General features: G+C 38.3%; 1 protein-coding gene across 1 annotated transcript in view; it reads right to left on the bottom strand.

Annotated features, from left to right (window-relative positions):
- The window catches only part of ZNF277 (zinc finger protein 277), a 145,919-nt gene that overhangs the window by 49,058 nt on the left and 75,628 nt on the right, over positions 1 to 21,233 (bottom strand). The window contains exons 2-4 of the mRNA XM_011999206.1: positions 10,988 to 11,189; positions 1,882 to 1,970; positions 1,528 to 1,610 (exon numbers count right to left, since the gene is read on the bottom strand). Coding sequence (XP_011854596.1) covers positions 1,528 to 1,610; positions 1,882 to 1,970; positions 10,988 to 11,189 — 374 coding nt within the window. The remainder of the gene's footprint in view (positions 1 to 1,527; positions 1,611 to 1,881; positions 1,971 to 10,987; positions 11,190 to 21,233) is intronic.

Here is a 21,233-nt window from a genome sequence, read left to right as displayed (position 1 = left end):
GCTAAAGAACAAGAATGGCTGAAGTAGTAGGGTTTGAGTTCTTATAAATCAATCCTTGACGGCTTTTGATCATTCTTAAGGCCACGGTTAGCAACAGTGAGAAAATTCATGTAAATTGAAAATTATGAATAAGTGCACACAAATAACATTCATAAGACATGATAGTACATTTACCCTTGTTTTACATATTTCATAAGACACTGCTGTAAGGAGAGAAGAGAAACTCAGAAAGTCCTATTTCTTTACTGCTGTTGTTGTACAGGAAAAGCATAACTTTTCTTACATATAAATCAGTATCCATCGGTATCACCTTCCCATACTGGAAGAAAAAATCATTTGGGATGTCTACAAAATAAAACGTGCTTCCAGGGACTTTCTTAAATTATATGACTATGGTAAATAGTATTTATTTTTCTCCTAGATCTCTTGAGGATATAGCACAAATATTTAAATCATCTCTCTCTTATAACATATTTAGCCAAGCCCAAAGATACAAGAAAGATTTATGAGAAATCACTAAAGGAACAGCAAGTCAACCTCAAGTAATAGTCGAGATTAAATCACAAATGATGAGAACCCATGTGCTTTTAAACAAAATTAACAATTAAAAACATTATTTTCTGATGAACTAATGAAAATAAAAATTTTCGGTTGGGCATGGTGGCTCACGCCTGTAATCCTAGCACTTTGGGAGGCCGAGGCGGGCGGATGACAAGGTCAGGAGATGAGACCATCCTTGCTAACATGGTGAAACCCCGTTTCTACTGAAAATACAAAAAATTAGCCGGGCGTGGTGGCGGATGCCTGTAGTCCCAGTTACTCGGGACGCTGAGGCAGAAGAATGGCATGAGCCCACGAAGCGGAGCTTGCAGTGAGCCGAGATCGCGCCATTGCACTTCAGCCTGGGCAACATAGTGAGGCTCCGTCTCAAAAAAAAAAAAAAATAAATAAAATAAATAAGATAAAATAAAAAAAAAATTTTCATGCTTGTATGTGCTATCATCTTTTTTAAAGGTTAAATATGCTGAGGTTTTCAAATTAGCTTGCTTATGGTTAAGGCTGAAAACCAGAAAGGCTACTATGTAGATTAAACCATATGCTTAATTCATAAAGGGAAATTAAAAAAACGCTAGTGCATAGCACATTCCAGTGAAGGGGAGAAAAAAAGGTTAATCAATTCAACTCAATTTTAGCTGAGGGCATTTTTCCACGACTACTGAACCCTAGCATGTGTCAGGCAGCTAAAATTACACTAAAATGTGTAAGTTCTGTTGTTATTTTAGAGATAATCCAGGAAGCAAAACAAAGCCAAAAATTCTCTCTGCATTTTCAACATAAAATGCTTTAATTTTCAGTCAAGTGTATACTTTTTTATGTTTTAAGACCTTTTTGTATTGTCTCCTCTTTTACCTATGTGTGAAAGTTTCCATAACAAAAAGTAAAAAAAAAAAGAAGAAAAAAATATGATTTTATATGTATTTATATGTATTTTTAAGACACTATTCACCCTTTAAAAACAATTCTTACCAGTCTCTGCTTCTGAAGCTCTTCTCTAAGAATTCTGTCTTCTGGTAAAACGTCACATAACAAAAAATAATTCTCTTGTTCTTCTGTTGAGAGATCAGGAAAACAAATCAGAAAAAAGATATTTACCATTTTTTTCCCAGAAGGACTTATTTCGTAAAAATTACACATGTGTGTGTCTATTAGGATCTCTTTGGCAAAGAACTGTTTTAGTTTTATTCGAGTTAGGCAAAATAAACACATCAATTTAATTTTATCTATCATGAAAGTAAAAGCAATTCCAATATAAGACAGTAAGATTATTCCTTTGAATTTTTATACTGTAGGGAAAAGATGGTAGCCAGGATGTACACTTACCAAATGGAGCCGTGGAATTAATTCTTATCACACTACAAAAATCTGTGATAGGCTGTTCAGTGAACCTTTTCCTCCAATATAAAATGTACCTTAGAACAATACAAAATAAGGAATGATGAGAAGATTCAATACACTATTTGCTTTAGAATGACAGGAATCTATAAGCACATTCAATTATCCCAAAGCATCAAATCAAATGTTAACTTAAAACAGCTTTTCTAGCAGTTTTTTGTGAATACAAAGGCAGTGGAGCATTATAGAAGTATCAAATAAAGATTTAATAAAAAGGAATTACCATGTAAGGGCATGAAAACGACTAAACTTTACTATCCCCAAATTCAATAAACAGACACATAGGAAAGTTAAAATGAAATATTTTTATGTGATAATGAATTTTTCTGAAATAGCATCTAAGTTTATATGTCTTTAAAATGCAATAATGATTAAATAGGCTATGACACACACTCTGCAATAAAGAGAAAACTGAGTGGTTATCTTATATATCCAAAGAACAGAGGTCAGAAGAATAATGCAGTAAGAAATCAGTCTAAAATCAATATCAATATAACATAAGATAGAAAAGTTCCATATGTCCACACTGAGTCTGAAATGAGGCAAATTTAGACTTTGGAAAAATAGCCCAACTTACAATTTTTGTATCTAATGAGCAGAGTTAGAAGCAGCACACCAGCTAAATTAAAAACCAAAGCCTAACACCCAGACCTACATATGTGATGAAAGAGGGAGTAAGATGACAGGATTTAACAAGTGGTTCATCTTTCCATTTATCTAACAAGATTTATATTGGCAATTGCAGTCTCATTTATTGAATGGTACCAGGAAGAGAGTGTTATTTTCATAGAAAGAAAGGAAAAGGAAAGGTTGACTGTATAGCTCCCAATTTATCAGGTCACACAACTGAGGGATAAAACAAGTAACTTACACCAAATTTAAAAAAAAAAAAAAAAAAAAAAAAAGAAATGGGACTTATTGAAATAGATGAAGAATATGGAAAGGTAGAAATTTGGACATTTTAAATGGCTTGACGTAGCACATCTAGGAATGTTTTGGATATGGTAGGTCCACAGTAAATGTTTTAAAGAAGTAGAGAGTTTGAAGATTACTGTAAAGTTCTCTAAGTAGTTCCCAATTCCCAATATTTTGTCTCCTTTTTGTTATTAATTTTTTTCTTAACATTAATTTTCCAATACCATGGTGCTCTATGGAAAGGGCATTTGTGTATTAGAAGTCTGTGCTACAGAGCGGTCTGGGAGAAAGAGAGAAACATGACATAAGCTGACATCAAATAAAAATACACTGAACGAATATAGAATATGTAAGAAAAAGAAGTCAATGAATAGTGTATAAAAATAGAATCCCATGTTTAAGTTTTTCTTCTCCTGTACAACCGTACTGTTAATTTTGATGGGTAAGGGGTGAACCCTTTCCTTATAAAACAGTGCTAACTTTTATTCTAAGAGATCTTAAAATGGCAATCTTAAGCTCCCATTGAGCCTTAAACCACAAATACATAAATGATGTACCCTAATCTTTGACTAACTCACTGGCTTCCATATTAGAAATCTCAGAAGTAGGCAAGTGCATATTGGATCCATCACAGCAGATAAATAGAGAAAAAGTACCTACAAAAGGCTGGGACATTATTTCCTTAGCCATCCTGGGCCAGCTTCAACACCTTGTACTCCTCAGTCTCCTACATGGCTACTCCTAGTCTCTCTATCTTTCCATTCCTTACTAGTTGCTTTCCCCACCACCCCATGGTAGAGAGGAAAAAAGGGGAAAGAGAAGACAAGAGGAGGCTTAAGAGAATAAAAATGAAAATCCTAGTCCTTTTCTTATTCCCCCCTCAGCACATTTTCCATTACAAAGTGGTGACAGGGATGAAGGAACACAGTATAACCTGTATTAGAGATGCCAGGAAGAGAAGATGGATTATTCTTCGAAACTGAAATATAGACATCTATTTTCACGATTAATCAAATTTATACATGGCAGAACCAGGTGCTAAGACAACTGTCTTCAAAAGACAGGAAGGCCAAGTTCCCTATGGAGGTTCCTTATGGCTATTGCTTGAATACACCAAGGGGAGGATCGTCAGTCCTGGTTGCCACTCCATTTAGAACTATCTGGATGGTATCTTCTAGACAAAACGGAGAATAGTGGTCAGTCCTATATAACTGGTTCCATTTTGGGTCTAGAGCCTGCTGAAAGGCAGGGATAATTCCTTGAATACACAGACTACTTTACTTTGGAAAAGGTTCACAGTCTTAGAAAAGTATCTGTGTAAACCATGTGGAACAGATGACCAGGTAAGAGCTTGGATCCTTGTGAACAGACTGCTCTTTGAATTATTAAAGACTTTTTTTTTTGAGATAAGATCTGGCTCTATTGCCCAGGCTGGAGTGCAATAGAGTGATCTCAGCTCTCTGCAACCTCTGCCTCCTGGGATCAAGACATCCTCCCACCTCAGCCTCCCCAGTAGCTGGGATATAGGCACGCACTACGACACCCAACTAATTTTCCTTTTTGTAGAGATGGGGTTTTGCCATGTTGCCCAGGCGAGTCTTGAACTCATGAGCTCAAGCTATCTGCCCGCCTTGGCCTCCCAAAGTGCTGGGATTACAGGTGAGAGACACCGTGCCTGGCCAATGACTTTATTTTTTCTTAATGGACAATCAATACTGTTCCTTGCTTATCTGCACAGATCTTATGCTAGAAGCAGTTTTGCTTTTTAAATTAAGACAGTGGTCAAAGTGTCATAGTTGATGTATTAATTACCACCCCAGAGGCAGGCAATGGTGAATAGAGAAGCAAGGACTTTGAATTCAAAGGTAGGAACCTGAATTTAAAGTTATTTAATCTTTCTGAAACTCAGTTTATTCATATGCAAAATAAATTGTTGATAATTAAATAGAATAATGCATGTAAAGCACACTGTCCAAAATTCTGGGTGTTTAATATATGACAATTATTACCATAAGAAAAAGTAACATATTTAAATAAGACTAAGGTAGTGAAGAATGTATGTTTATCCCAGTGAAATAATGAGACACACAACAAAAACAATAACATTTTAGCAAACATTTGATGAAAAAGACAAAATAGTTATATTAATAGTATCAGAGGGCACATACGGGTGGCTAACGTGGTAGAAGAGAAGAATGATGATAGTGACAATAATGACAATTATTAGCAGCTACTATTTAATGAGTCCTTACTTGCCCAAGGTCAATTAAAATGTTACAATTGAGATGTGAACTTTGTCTCTCTGACTCCAAGGCCAAACTCAGTCTTCTACAACACAGCTCCTCTAGTGTCATGTAGGGACAAATCAGTACAAGAAATGCAGAAAAGGGAAGGCAGGGACAGGAAAGAGCCCCTACAATTAAAGTTGTAATAGAGACTTGAAGCATTTTTTCCCCTCAGAGACCAATGAGGTCACATAGAATGCTTTTCGACAAGGCAGAACCAGAAGTACAGAAATGAAGTCTGAAGAGAAAGAGAATGTTTTCCCTTTCCGAAAGGCATACTACTTAACAGCAGCCCTCAGACTGAACTGCTCCTAAATTGCTGCCTAAGGGCTGAAAATTGACACCAGCTGTTTGGGGCTGTTTTGGAATTGCTTAACCAGGTAGGAAAGGATGCAGAGAAGTTCCTCTACAGAGGTAACAGGAGCCTGATTCCAATAGTCAGTGGGTCTCAGTCTCCAAAAACTTCTATGTTTGAGTACTGTCTCTTTAATGTCTGAAGAGAAGAATCACATGACATACTTATTTTCCATCAGAGTTTACTTCAAGGTGATATGCACAAGGGAAGAAATTACTGACATCAACTGACTTAAAATCATGGGGAGATTCTGTCTAGCAGAACCTCAGTTGCCCTCCTCAAATAGGAAGTGTTTCCCATGGGATAAAGCAGGTAATAGGTTAGTACAAGAGGAACAAAGTTGTCATTTGAGTGGTCTCTTCCTAACCAAAACTTGGGTGACAACAACATCAGAAAAAAAAAATCTGTTACAAAGTAAAATATAACCATAAACCACCATACAAATTAAACGTAAAATTAGGCATCATATCTTACTGTGGTATACTATAGACATCAACAACAACATATATTTTGACCTACGTCTAAATTTGAGTAAAGAAACATCCTAGTCATTAAATACATAATAGTGGTTTTTAAGCTTATAATTAAGAAGTGTCAATATATACGTTTCCTTTCGGATGGTATGGGCATTCAGATAAATTGTAATCAACTGAGTGATAGCATAAAGATAGCAGATCTTCAGTACATGCTTCTTGTGGCATTTTTTCCCAATCACTAGAACATATTGTTCAAATTTAAGAGATCACTTAGTACTTCTCTTCTGTATTTTTCCTACTTCTCTAGTTTACTGAAAGCTACAATTGCAGCTACTCAATATATAAAGGCCACTAAGAAATAACATGTGGTAGGAACTCTATTTGGATAAGTTATCAAAGTATTTCACACTTCATTAAAAATCCATAAAAATAATTACTAGGTCATCAGCAAATACTTTTTTTCTTCCAAAGAAACTTCAAATCATCTCATGGAATTGTCTCACAAAAAATTCTGTTGCAATATCTTGCCTGCCTAGCCCCACTGCAATTGGTATGGTTATTGACATAGGCAAAAAGGTTTGAAATATGGTTGTTAATTAAGTAGCAGTGAATGTGTGGAATTTAATATAAAAAAGGGTAAGAAATAAGAGGTTAACATTTATTTTCCAGAACAATTTTATCTACTGAATAAAGCTAGCAAATAGCTCAGTATAAATAACTATGTTAAATGGACTCAATGGAAAGATTTTTATTTTTGTTTTTATTTCTTCTGCCCCAGGAAGTTTCATTGTTATTTTGTTTCATAAATAAACAAATATAGCATGAAAACTTATAGCTTACTTCTTGCAAACCACCAGGTAAGGCCATCTCTTATTACCACTTTTATTACTTATGTACTCAGAAGTAACAATTCCTCTTGAGTTCTGAGTGAATGTGTTCATGCCAACTGAACCTCTCATGTTCCCTCCTCCCAACCCTATACCTTATATCTTGCCTTCTAAAATTAGAAACAAGTTACATGATATTGAGAAGATTCCAACTTAATTTTGATCATAACAATCAATACTTGGATTGTTTGGGAGAGGAATTTTTAGTTTCCTTAAGTAGTAGGAGGTTATTATCTAAAGAAGACTGGATATAGTCAAAGGTATTTAAAAGCAACAGAGTTTACTCAGATATATGCCTGATCAATTAGAATTAATCACATTTTTACTTGCTGAGAGTGCAAATTTTACTTAATTAGAAGGACAGCTGACAAGGAAAATCTAGGTATCCATATTTCAAATACATGTTAATGATACGCTTTAGAAAGTACTTATATCAGATATGCATCCTTTTCTTTTTAATTAAAGCATCCATTTTACTGTATATCTGCATTTAAAGCATGAATAATCCCAACACTTAATTACTGACTCCTAAGTCCCAAGACCTAGTAAATAATTCAATTTTCTTGCCCACGTATGGATAATAGGACAATGACATTAGTAACAATGATACAAATAGACAGATTGATTAGTACAAATAGAGCTACTTAACTATGATACATATGCACAATGGAGAATACAAACTCTGATTCAGACATTCCTCACATACTTCAGTGGCAGAGGAGACAGAAAAATCTTAAACTATTCAATTACCACTGGTAGTTAATAATATTCTTCTGCAATTCCTGAAGGAAAATTTGTGTTTATATGATAAAAGGGAATAAAAGAATAGTTTCATGGCCAGGCACGATGGCTCACACCTGTAATCCCAACACTTTGGGAGGGCGAGGTGGGTGGATTACTTGAGCCCAGGAGTTCTAGACCAGCCTGGGCAACATGGTGAAGCCATAAAAATTTAAAAACATAAAAAATTAGCCAGGGGTAGTGGTGCAGGCCTGTAGTCCCAGCTACTAGGGAGGCTGAGGTGGGAGGATTGTTTGAGCCAGGGAGGCAGAGGTTGTACTGAGCCGAGGTCGTGGCACCGCACTCCAGCCAGGACTCAAAAAGAAAAATAAAGATTTTGCATTAAAGAAAAGCTGACTAATAGAAGCCTTGGGAAAGAATAACCCATGTAATATTTATTTCAGTGGTTGAGTATGAATTAGAAGATCTCTACCCTAAGAAGTGTCTCAAACAAAATCAACAGATCTAACTACATATAACTGGGTTGCATATATAACAAAGCTCCCAGAATACTCCGAGAATGAAGACATACACACGCATATATTTTAATTGAGAATAAAGAATAACAAATGATAATGAGGAGCAGAGAGTATGTCCTACGAAAGCATGTAAGGAATTAGTTTATTTTACCAGTTGGCAACATATATCATTCAATTAACTCTCCTCCTATCTCTGCTCCCTGATAAGGCAACACCAAAATGTATTCAAAAATAGTAGTGCTGAGTCGATATAAGGCAACATACACAGAAGGCACACAGTAAATATTCAGTATTGGTGCTAGGCAGCGGGAAGAACATAAGGACAAAGATGAAGGCTAGAGAACAGTTATCATTACCTCTGTGGGTATGCTGGCTATACCAACTTAAACCATCTTCCAAAAGTTTAGATTATGTAGAACCTTGAATGAAATTTTCTCAAAAGCTACATTTTACAAATGATAATTAGGTTTTTAGATTAGCATGAATACAAACAGAAGACTCAAACAATAGTTGTGGAAAACTAAGATTTCAAATATACCTTTGGTAATAAAAATACAAATAAAATTTTGCATTTTATCTAATACTTACCAGGTACACATTATGTCTCAGGCACTAGCAGATGCTACACATACTCTTATTCTTCTTTTTCTTTTTTTTTTTTTTTAAAGAAAGGCAGACTGCCACATGCAGCACCTCATTTGGATGTGTCTGGAATCTTGGAAGCTTGACTACCCTATGTTCTCCTACAAATGGACTTGAGAGCTTGTCTGGAGGTTCCAGCAGGGAAGTGCAGCTACTCGTATACCTTGACCAAAGACTGGTCCTCTTCTAGCAGGGATGGTTGTCCTCTTTGAGAACACAGCTTTGAGAGGCACGAACACGGAGTGGTGAGGGAGGAAGAGGACAGCCACTTAGCCAGCCAGATCAGTCGAATCAACCCTAGCGATTAATGGGGTGACAGATGTCGCAGCCAGATCGCCCTCACATTCCATACTTTGTTTTATGTAATATTCAATAACCGTGAGGGCTGGTGTTACCCTCATTTTATAGATGAAAAAACCAATGCTTAGAGTAGTTAGGCAGCTTGCAGGAAATCACAAGATTAGGAAGTGTGAAAGCCTGCACTCAACCCCAGGTTGCCTACTTTCATAGTCAGCTCTTAATAATACAGCTTGCTGTTCTGCAAGACCTATCGTGAGAAAGAAGTTGTTTGCTAGGAGTGTTTTATATGGCCTGGTAGAAACAGAGTTTAGATGCAGGGGTATTGAATGTCTGGGCTACTACAATGTTTTATGGGGAAATCAGGACAGAATACCTCAAAATGGGATGTTACCAGATACACCAAATTTAATGCTTTCAGTAACTGTATAGGGAAGGTATTTCTCTTCGACAACTACTTCCAGATATTATAAATTGGGATAAAAGGAATCAACCTCATCACAACACTTAAACTGAGATTTGTTTGGGCAATATCCTTTCGGCTTGAAAGGACCCAAGGATCCCATTCCCAAACACTGCCTTTTCAGTGTCCTGTTGCCAAGTCTATTCTGGAATTACTGGAAGGACCCACTCAGAGAATGTCTATGGCCTAAAACATGAGACATAATCTGGGAGACATCAATAAGATCTACAATGTCATGGAATGCTGCAAAGCGGGTATTACCTACTCTTTGGAAAGTTCATCTCTTTAGAGAAAATAAATTAGTGGCCGGGCGCAGTGGCTCAAGCCTGTAATCCCAGCACTTTGGGAGGCCAAGATGGGTGGATCACGAGGTCAGGAGATCGAGACCATCCTGGCTAACACGGTGAAACCCCGTCTCTACTAAAAAAAATACAAAAAAAAAACCCAGCCGGGCGAGGTGGCGGACGCCTGTAGTCCCAGCTACTCGGGAGGCTGAGGCAGGAGAATGGTGTAAACCCGGGAGGCAGAGCTTGCAGTGAGCCAAGATCCGGCCACTGCACTCCAGCCTGGGCGACACAGCGAGACTCCGTCTCAAAAAAAAAAACAAGAAAAAAAACATTAGTATGTGATATTCTCAAACTTACAGACGCAAGAAAAATAATGCAAAGATTTTTTTTAAAGTCTAAGAAGTTGGCTGGGCGCAGTGGCTCATGACTGTAATCCCAGCACTGTGGGAGGCTGAGGCAGGCAGATCACCTGAGCTCAAGAGTTCGAGACAGGCCTGGCCAACATGGTGAAACTCTATCTCTACTAAAAATACAAAAATTAGCTGGGCATGGTGGCAGGTGCCTGTAATCTCAGCTACTTGGGAGGCTGAGGCAAGAGAATCATTTGAACATGGGAGGCAGAGGTTGCAATGAGCTGAGATCGTGCCACTGCACTCTGGTCTGGCTGACAACAGTGAAACTCTGTCTCAAAAAACAAAAACAAAAACAAAAACAAAAAAGTCTCAGAAGTACAAAAGAGTTGTAACGTTCTTTTTTAAGTGTAAGGAGAAACCTGAAAATGAATATGAATTTTCATATTTGTATAGGAATTATTTTATATACAGATTATGCCACTCCTTTAATAAACAATACATTTAATTCTCTTTCTTAAGAGACAGGGTCTCATTCTGTCACCCAGGCTGGAGCGCAATGGTATAACCATAACTCCCTGCAGCCTCGAACTCCCGGGTGCAAGCAGCCCTCCTGCCTCAACCTCCCAAGTAGCTGGAACTACAGGTGCATGCCATTGAGCCTAGCTAATTTAAAAAAATTTTTTTTAGAGCTGGCATCTTGAACTCCTGGCCTCAGGTGATCCTTCCACCTTGGCCTCCCAAAGTACTAGGATTACAGACATGAGCCACCACACCTGGTCAAATTTAATTCTTTTAAGGACAAAAACAAAACTTACCTTTGGAAATCAGCAACCAACTTGATATCAGCTATGACAATCTTATGCTCAATAATCATGTGCTTCAGAAGTTTGTCTTGTTCAGCCACAGGAAAATGTTCTTCACAGAAAATACAAGGCACAGATGGAGAACCTTCTAAAGTGGTGGTGCCACCTGGACTTTCTGGCAGGGAAAGCGGCTCCAGGATACAATCCTTACTGTCTGGAAGAGACCAAAAGAAAAAAAAAAAGAAAGAAAAGCTGAAACCAACTCTTCATATGGATGATTTCCCACCTCCTGCATTAAAAACATCCTAAAGATATTTACATGTCTCCAAAAGGAAAAATACATAGTGCTAGAGAGTAGGATACTTTATTATTATTTTAAACAGCGTTTGCAGCCCAGAGGCAGGGAGTATTGCAAAGCAGCTCAAACTCCTCATTTGCTTGCTTGAATAGGGGAAACCCATTTGTCAGGGCAGCTGTTCAAGCCGCCTTCTTGGACGCTGGCCAATGGCAGCAATTCCTGGGGTACTTGCAAGGGGGAAGGCTGCAACACTCTGGGTTAAGGTTCTAAGGCTCAATTGTGACCTACGGCTGAGAATCATCACACCAAGGGAAGTAAATGGTATACATTAAGGCTACAGATGATGCCAGGCCTATCTTTTAAGCTGCTTCCCGTCGTACCTGCAAACTCTTTCCTGTTTCTTGATTATTTGTCACAAAGAAGAACAAAGCTCTCACACTGGGTAGACACAGTATGTGCTGGGTGGCCCTCATGGCAATTTTCTATGTTGATTTATGTTTATCATTTGCCTATTATACAAGTATGTATTCAGGCTTCTGTGAACATAGATGACTGCTCAATCACTAGACATATGTGATGTGGTAAATATTTTTCCTGTCTATATTATGCCTCTTCCTGACATCATCTACAGTATCTTTAAGAGCTGAAGTGTGTAAAGTCTATGTCTCTCATTTCAGGGCCTAAAACCACAGCCAGTTGTGACAGTAGCCCCCTTTAGTCTGCCAGAGTGGACGTCTAGACCTGTCACCTTATACAGGCTATTTAGTAGTTAGTAATCAGGAAACTGGGGCAAACAAACTAGGGTAAGGCCTCTGGCATTTGCAGAAGGGCAGGCAACCTTCTGAAAGAAAAGAACTTTCTTCAGAAAGAAAGACCCAAAAACTATGCCACAGACAAATTTTTAGAATTAGGTTAATATTAGTTCTCCCATTAAAGTTTCCTCCTCTTTTCTTTATCATCTTTTTAAAGGCATTCTTAATTTATGAATTAATTGAATCAGTCACTGGTACACTGGTGACCATGGCTTAAGAATTATGTAAGTGTGGGAGCTCACACCTGTAATCCCAGCACTTTGGGAGGCCGAGGTGGGAGGATCACGACGTCAGGAGTTCAAGACCAGCCTGGCCAACATGGTGAAACCCTGTCTCTACTAAAAATACAAAAAATTAGCCGAGTTTGGTGGCGTGTGCCTGTAATCCCAGTTACTGTGGAGGCTGAGGCAGAAGAGTTGCTTGAACCTGGGAGGTAAAGGCTGCAGTGAGCCTAGATGGCGCCATTGCACTCCAACCTGGGTGACAGGGCAAGACTCCGTTAAAAAAAAAAAGTTTCCTATTTTTCTTATTTTATCTTCTTTTTAAAGGCATTCTTAATTAATGAATTAATTGAATCAGTCACTGGTATACTGGTGACCATGGTTTAAGAATTATGCAAGTGTGGTGGCTCACGCCTATAATCCCAGCACTTTGGGAGGCAGAGGCGGGTGGATCACAAGGTCAAGAGATTGAGACCATCCTGGCCAGCATGGTGAAACCCCGTTTCTACTAAAAAAATACAAAAATAAGCTGGGTGTGGTGGTGCACACCTGTAGTCCTAGCTACTCAGGAGGCTGAGGCAGGAGAATCGCTTGAATCCAGGAGGTGGAGGTTTCAGTGAGCAGAGATTGCATCACTGCACTCCAGCCTGGTGACACAGCAAGACTCTGTCTCAAAAAAAAAAAAAAAAAAAAGGATTATATAAGCAATGTAAGAGGGCAGCATTCATTCATTAACTTAACAAAAATCAACTGACTATCTACTGGGATGCTCAATGTTGTATGATATGGTCATTGCCACCAAGGTTAAACTGCTCATAGTCTGTTTGAAGGTACAAGTAAAAAATATAAAGAGATGGAGAATGTACAGGGTTTACAGGAGCAGGGGTTGGGGGAGTCACTTAACTGAGCTGGAGAAGGAAGATGTCCCATAGAAGAGGGCTTCTAATACATCACTCAAACATACTCTAGTCACATTAAAGTATGCTAAATCAAACTGTTTATCCTTGTTCACAAAATTAATATCAGATAAGGTGAGAACACATAGGATATACATGACAGCAGGGAGACTATTTAAAATACATAAGCCCTTTAGAAGCACTATTAACAAAACTGGTGTTATCAATTACTGTATTTATTAAATTAGGTAATGAAATCAAGGAGTTCTGGAATTTCTACAGTTCTTCAGTTGTAGGTTATATTTTTTAGTAGTAGGTTAACTTTCGTAGGAATTTAAACTCAAATGTGAAAAACAGAATGGGGGAAGAGAGATAAGTAATATACTTATGAAACTCTATGATAATATTTTACATCCACTAGTATATAGCTACAAAAGGCAGCATATTCTAAATAAAGGTAATATTAGTAAATATTACCTACCATGTAGGAAATAACAAATACTATATTACATCCTTTCCACAAATTTAATTGAGATATATAGAAATTTATTGGTTTGACTGCTGAAAACAAGCCTATGGTATTTATAATCATCATCAACAGCATAACTAACATTTATCAGCTACTTGCTATTTGCAAACAACCTGCAAAGTGTGTTAGGACATTTTCCTAATTAATTCTAATTATCTTATTATCCAATCTTCCAGATGAGAGAATTAATATTTAGAAAACTTAACTAAGTTTTCAAAGTCAAAATGTTAGTCAGTAGCCTAAACATTACGAGTTGAGCCTAAACTCAAACACTATGCTATTCTGCTCCCTGTACCAAATGGCATTTCTCCAACTCTGTTTCTTCTTTAGTATGTATGTTTGGTGCTGTGAATTTATATCTATACATTTATAAGCTACTTTGTATTTATATGTATTCTACCAATGTCCTTCAGTCTCCCTGATACCCCATAGTAATTCTTATACAAATCTCAATGGCCCACATTGTCCAAAAATCGCTAGAGTACAGTTCATCTCCATAATTTTCCTTATTTTTCCCCAAGGCTTTATTGCAATCTCTCTATTATTCCTCTGTGGTTCATCTGTTTTTCCCTTTTGTATGTCTAATGCTCAATTTCTCTTTTTTCAAATTATTCCTAAGAGAATGGACCTAAATATTCACACATACCAGAACCAAACTGCCTGTGGTTACTGCAAAGGTCTAGAAACAAAATCATGAATATGCAAATTTCATGCATGAGAAACTTGTGGTTTGGGAGGTATTAAGTTGTATTTCCCGGCTTGAGTTACTATGTAACAGAGTCTCACTCTGTTGCCCATGCTGGAGTGCAGGGGCACAATCTCAGCTCACTGCAACCTCCGCCTCCCGGGTTCAAGCGATTCTCCTGAGTCAGCCTCCCGAGTAGCTAGGATTACGGGTTACTACGCCTGGCTAATTTTTGTATTTTCAGTAGAGACCAGGTTTCGCTGGCCTGGCTGGTCTCAAACTCCTGAACTTAAGTGAGCCTCCCACCTCGGTCTCTCAAAGTGCTGGGATTATAGGTGTGAGCCACTGCACCCAGCCAGAAAATAAGTTTTAATAGAACATTTTTTGATAAAAAGATTTTATAGTTTTCTGATTCCCAAATGATTTTTTGGTACCCTGCTCAAAATTATAACAGCATTGATCATACGGAGCAATTTGTTTATCTCTTCGTCTTCTTTGCCCCGCTTCAGGTTGTTAGCCCTTAGACGGCAAAGTAAGTTCTAGTTGACTTTATTTACCTGACATGTATACTGAATTAACCCGCTGCCCCACTATGATTAACATAATCATTGTGTATTTATTTTGTGCCAGGCATTGTTAACAACTTCACATGTACACTATTAACTCAACCCTCACAATAACCCTATGAAGGAGATTCCACTTCCATCCCTGTTTTACAGATGAAGGAACTGAGGGTGTGAGAGGTGAAATGACCTGCCTGCAGCTATCAAGTGATGAAGCCAGGGTTTGAATCCAAGCAGTCTTGCTTACGTGTCAGCACTCCTAACCAATACATAAGAGTTTAGATCATTTCCTACAGGAAGTAAAGCCACTTATGTTCTAAACTGATACGAGAATGGACTGGAAAGAGGCAGATCTCAATCTAGGGAGACCAGTTGGGAAACTACTGCAGTGTCCAAGCCTGAGGGCTTGTCTGAGGCAGCAACAATAGCAGTGGATAGAGGAGAGAAGAGGGATAGAGGTTAAATGTACAGTTCTTGACTACCGATTGGCTACAGGGAGTGAAGGAGAAGCCTCCCATGTTCCTGTCTGGGGAGACAGCACAAAATGAAGTGCCAGTCACCAGTCAAGGAATACATGTACAGAAGCAGGTTTTGTTTGTCTTATGGCAGGGAAGGATAATGAATTATATTTTAAATGTAGTCACTTGATCTGTTCAGAAGTTAGATATTCCTCTTATGTCTGATAGATAAGGGCAGCACAGACTGGTGTCTTATGTGATGCATTTGTACTGTTCTGTCTGCCAGGCCCCTCTCCAGGTTCTCCTGTGGGCTTGGCCCACCCCATCTCTCCATGCCCAACAAGAACAAATATCTTTGTTGTAATTAATTATTTACATGTATACCTCTATTACTATGCTAGTCTGTGAACTCCTTAAGGTCAAGGACTAAGTCTTACTTATTCTCATACAGCTGGTATAGAATACAGTGGCCTGGCTGGGTGTGGTGGCTCATGCCTATAAGCCTAGCACTTTAGGAGGCCAAGGTGGGCAGATCACGAGGTCAGGAGTTTGAGACCACCCTGGCCAACACGGTGAAATCCCGTCTCTACTAAAAACACAAAAATTAGCAGGACATGGTGGTGCAAGCCTGTAATCCCAGCTACTCAGGAGGCTGACGCAGGAGAACTGCTTGAACCCAGGAGGTGGAGGTTGCAGTGAGCCGACATCATGCCATTGCACTCCAGCCTGGGTGACAGAGCAAGACTCCGTCTTGAAAGAAAGAAAAAAAATAATAAAATAAAAATAAATAAAAAAAGAATCCAGTGGCCTGGAATAGCTGAAATAGCTATCGAATGGCTGGTATTTGATAAATATTTGCTGAATGAAGACACGAAAGAATAAATAATGGACCAAAGGTACTCAGTTTCTAGGAAAGTCCTGTTTCAGGGAACACCTGTGGCTGTCTTTAGGGGAACTTTGTCTGCCTGAGATTGAGGGTAGTTCAACTATATTTATAGCCAGATGTTTAGTGCTATGGGCCTTGGTGTAACAGGCCCACTAGTAAATAATAAGCAATGATGTAAAAATTACATTGAATTCTAAGATAATAAATACTGCTGAGAGTAATAAAAGTATGTTACATTTAATTTGAAAATTTTGAATTCTTTTTTCACTCTTCATGTAAGTATACTCCCTAGTAAGCAAGCAACAAGTGGCATTTGGAATTCAGAGTAAGTAATACCACTCTACCAGAGGATGTTTATGTGAGATAGACCTGAATCCTGAATATATTTTAGCTAAGAGCAGTGGTTTCCAAATTTGAGTTTTATCACCTGGAGAGCTTTTTTAAAAATACTGACTTCAAGACCTTACTGTAGACTTAGAAAATGTAATTTTTACCAAGTAGTCCCTAGACCACTGCCTGGAAATCAGTGGTTCAGAGGATGATCACACGAGGATTGTGTGAATATCTTGATCATGTAACAGTGTGGGTATTTTAAACCTAAGGAAAAGTCCACAAATTAGGTGACATGGCCTTGTTTCAAGGCTTATTTGATAGTCATTCTGTCCAACAGAGAATCTCTAAATTACTGAGCAATGGACCAGCAAACATAATTCAGTAAGATTTGTCTGACAGATTACTTCCAGCTGTCACTGCAAGTGTCACATTTATATCTTACTCCATGTTAAAGACAATAGAGGCTGGGTGCAGTGGCTCATGCCTGTAATCCCACCACTTTGGAAGGCTGAGGTGGGCGGATTACTTGAGGTCAGGAGTTCAAGACCAGCCCAGCCAACATGGTGAAACCCCATCTCCACTACAAACACAAAAAAATTAGCCGGGCATGGTGGTGGGCGCCTGCAGTCCCAGCTACTTGGGAAGCTGAGGCAGGAGAATTGCTTGAACCCAAGGGGCAGAAGTTGCAGTGAGCCGAGACTGTGTCACTGCACTCCAGTCTGGGTGACAGAGTGAGACTTGTTATCAAAAAAAAAAAACAAAACAAAAAAAAACAAACAAAAAAAACCAACAACAACAACAAAAGACAATAGATACAGAAATATATAATCCTCTGCCACAGGGACCTTGAATCCTAAAATACAAAAGGAAGTAAATCACATCTATCCTATCTCCTTTTAGCAAAGAGGCAAACATCTTGGAAATTCTGGTTTGGTCCCAGATCCACTTTGCACATGTGTTACACATTAACAACAAATTATCTGCTCTAGTTCTCACTTTGAACAGCAACTCTGTTCAAATGAACTGTAAAAAAACACCATTCCAAGGAAGGTGAATTTTTGAGGAGATTCTACGCTGATTATTAACATTTTTATTGATTCTGGGGAAGACCCTCAAAGTGTCAAATTATTATTCTAGGGAAGCGCTTCTCAAAGTTCTTCAGTGAGCACATAAATCACTTGGAGGTTTTGTTAAAATGCAGATCCTGATTCAGTAGGTGTAATGACCATGGAAATATGCCATTCAAAGCTCCTGCTGCCATGAGCATAATTGACAAGAGGACCTCAGGTGTGGTGCCCTGAAATCTCATTTGCACTGAAGCTAAGCCTCCCACAGGCTGCTCTGAGTCAATGAAAACGGATTAATATCCAGCATGCAGCTGACCCTCGAAAAACATGAATTTGAACTATGCACATCCACTTAGGAATTTATTTCAATAGAAGTTTATATCTAGTGTGCCCATCTCTCCTGCCTCCCCTTCCACCTTGTCCATATCTTCAGCCTCAGCCACCTCTGAAACAGCACAACCAATCCATTCTCCTCCTCAGCCCACTCAATCGGAAGACAATGAGGATGAAGACCTTTATGACGATGCACTTCCACTTCATGTATAGTAAATATATTTTCTCTTCCTTATGTTTTAAAAAAAATTTCTTTTCTCTAGCTTATTTTATTGTTAGAAATACGGTATATATTCTATACGGTATATAGAAATACATACAAAATACATGTGAATTGACTGGTACATTCCAGTCAACAGTAGGCTCCAAGTAGTTACATTTTGAGGGAGTAAAAAGTTATATATAAGATTTTCGGCCGGGCGCGGTGGCTCAAGCCTGTAATCCTAGCACTCTGGGAGGCCGAGACGGGCGGATCACAAGGTCAGGAGATCGAGACCATCCTGGCTAGCACGGTGAAACCCCGTCTCTACTAAAAAATACAAAAAAAACTAGCCGGGCGTGGTGGCGGGCGCCTGTAGTCCCAGCTACTCGGGAGGCTGAGGCAGGAGAATGGCGTAAACCCGGGAGGCGGAGCTTGCAGTGAGCTGAGATCCGGCCACTGCACTCCAGCCTGGGCGACAGAGCGAGACTCCGTCTCAAAAAAAAAAAAAAAAAAAGATTTTCAACTGGGCAGGGAGCTGGTGACCCTAATCCCCGAATTGTTCAAGGGTCAACTGTATATTAAAACCTACAACTCAATAGCAAAAAGCCCAAATAAACCAGATTAAAAAATAAGCAAAGGACTGGAATAGACATTTCTTCAAAGAAGACATACGAACATCCAATAGGTATATGAAAAGGTGCTAATCACCAGGGAAATGGAAATCAAAACCACAACGAGATATCATCTTGTACCTCCCAAGATGGCCATTATTAAAAAAAATCCAGAAAGTCACATGTGTTGGCAAGGATGTAGAGACACTGACAACCTTGTGTACTGTTGGTGGGAATGTAAAGTGATGCACCTTATGCTATCAAAACCAATTTGGAGGTTCTTCAAAAAATTAAAAATAGAACTATAATATGAGCCAGCCGTCACACTTCTGGTTATTTATCCAAAAGAACTGAAAACAAGATCTCAAAGAAATAATTGTACTTTTATGTTCATTGAAGCATTACTCAGAATAGCCAAGAGGTAGAAATAATAGATGTATGGACAAAGATAATATAGTATTTAAATACAATAAATAGTATTCACCCTTAAAAAGGAATGAACCTTGAAGATATTATAAGAGAAATAAGCCAGTCACAGAAGGAAAACGACCTACACGATTCTACTTATATGAGGTATGTGGTCAAACTTACTGACGCAGAAAGTAGAATGGTGGTTGCCAGGGCTGGGGAGAGTGGGGAAAAGGGGAATTACTGTTTCATGAGTATGGAATTTCAGTAATGGAAGATGAAAAAGTTCTAGAGATCTGTTGTACAATAATGTATATATACTCAATACTAGTGTACATTCAAAAATTTGTGAAGAGGATAGATTTCATGTTATGTATTTTTTTAACCATAATTTTAAAAAATGGAGAGGAGGAGAGAAAAGTCAGATGACTTTAGTCAAGGCTGGAGGAATCATGGTCCCATTACTTTCCATTAACCAACCCTGACCAAGCTATTTAACCTCTCTTAGCCTGTTTCCACAACATAAAATGAATTAATCAAATCCACCTGACAGAGTGTTCCACCCAACAGAGATTGTTCTAAGTGTTAAACAAGGAAATCAATGTAAAGCACATGAGTGTCTGACACATGCTCAATTATAGGTTAGTTCCTATTACTAATCCTGGTAATAATGAGAATGGTTTTATGTTTGAGGATGAAGAGAGATGGGCATCATATGCACTGATATCTATTAGCAATTCCTATGGATTAATTCAAAATACACATTCTAGGGCCCCAACACAGATATAAAGAATTAAATCACACAAGAGTGAAGCCCAGGTTAGGTTGTGCAAAAGTAATTGTGGTTTTTGCCATCACTTTCAATAAAACAGAATAAGCCTACTTCCCAGCTATCTACTCCTAGGTCCTGACTATACTGTTGAAATTCTAAGGCTTTTGCATTCTGTTCATCACTTTGCCATTTCTGCAGAACATTAAATTAAGAGAAAAGGGAGAAAACACAAGGAAATTTTTGATAATAGACATAAAGGAAAGTGAGGGGATTTTATATGGATAGCCTCAGTTTTCTAAGCATATGAGATAAGCTCCATCCATATTTAACCCAAGACAAGGGTTAAAAAAAGGGGGAAAGATTTGGAACTACCACTATGGAGAATGCAACTGAGACAAAAGATAAAAAACAAATGATCCTACAACAGTCCTGAAGGCCTAGCTAAGTTAGCCTGCTGCGTTACTTTTAGTCAAACATATGTTTTAGCAATAGATTTGTATTTGGTGCCTAAAAGAGACTGATTTTTTCTTTTTTTTTTTTTTACAATATCTATACTGGGTTTTCAAACTATGTAGTTCTATATAAACACATACACATAAATAAATATAATGATAAGACAAACAGGCTATTTTAAAATCATCTATCCTGATGCTGCTCAACATAACTTTCTGTGATGAAGAAAATGCTCTATATCTACTCTGTCCAACAATGGTAGCTATTAAGCACATGTGGCGGTTCAGCATTTAAAACATGAATAGTGAGACTCGGGAATTGAATTTAAATTTAAATTTAAATAGCCACATGTGGCTATTGACTAGTCTATTAGACAAGACAGATGGAATTTATGCAGATGTTCTTAACCTGAGGTCAGTGGGTACTTGATTCAGAGACTGGGGTTTCGGGAGTTCAGTGGGAAACTATATCAATACTGTGTGTAGTGAATTTTTTCTGGGAAGAAAGTCTCCTGATTTAATATTAATGGATTCTTCACCGGGCGCAGTGTCTAAGGCCTGTAATCCCAGCACTTTGGAAGGCTGAGGTGGGCAGATCATGAGGTCAGGAGATCAAGACCATCCTGGCTAACATGTCTCTACTAAATATACAAAAAATTAGCTAGGTATGGTTGCGGGTGCCTGTAGTCCCAGCTACTTGGGAGGCTGAGGCAGGAGAATGGTGTGAACCTG

The sequence above is a fragment of the Mandrillus leucophaeus genome, unplaced genomic scaffold (assembly GCF_000951045.1).
Source record: "Mandrillus leucophaeus isolate KB7577 unplaced genomic scaffold, Mleu.le_1.0 Scaffold588, whole genome shotgun sequence".
Taxonomy (NCBI): domain Eukaryota; kingdom Metazoa; phylum Chordata; class Mammalia; order Primates; family Cercopithecidae; genus Mandrillus; species Mandrillus leucophaeus.
The sequence above is the reverse complement of the archived record's forward strand: the minus strand, read 5'-3'. Positions and strand labels throughout refer to the sequence as shown.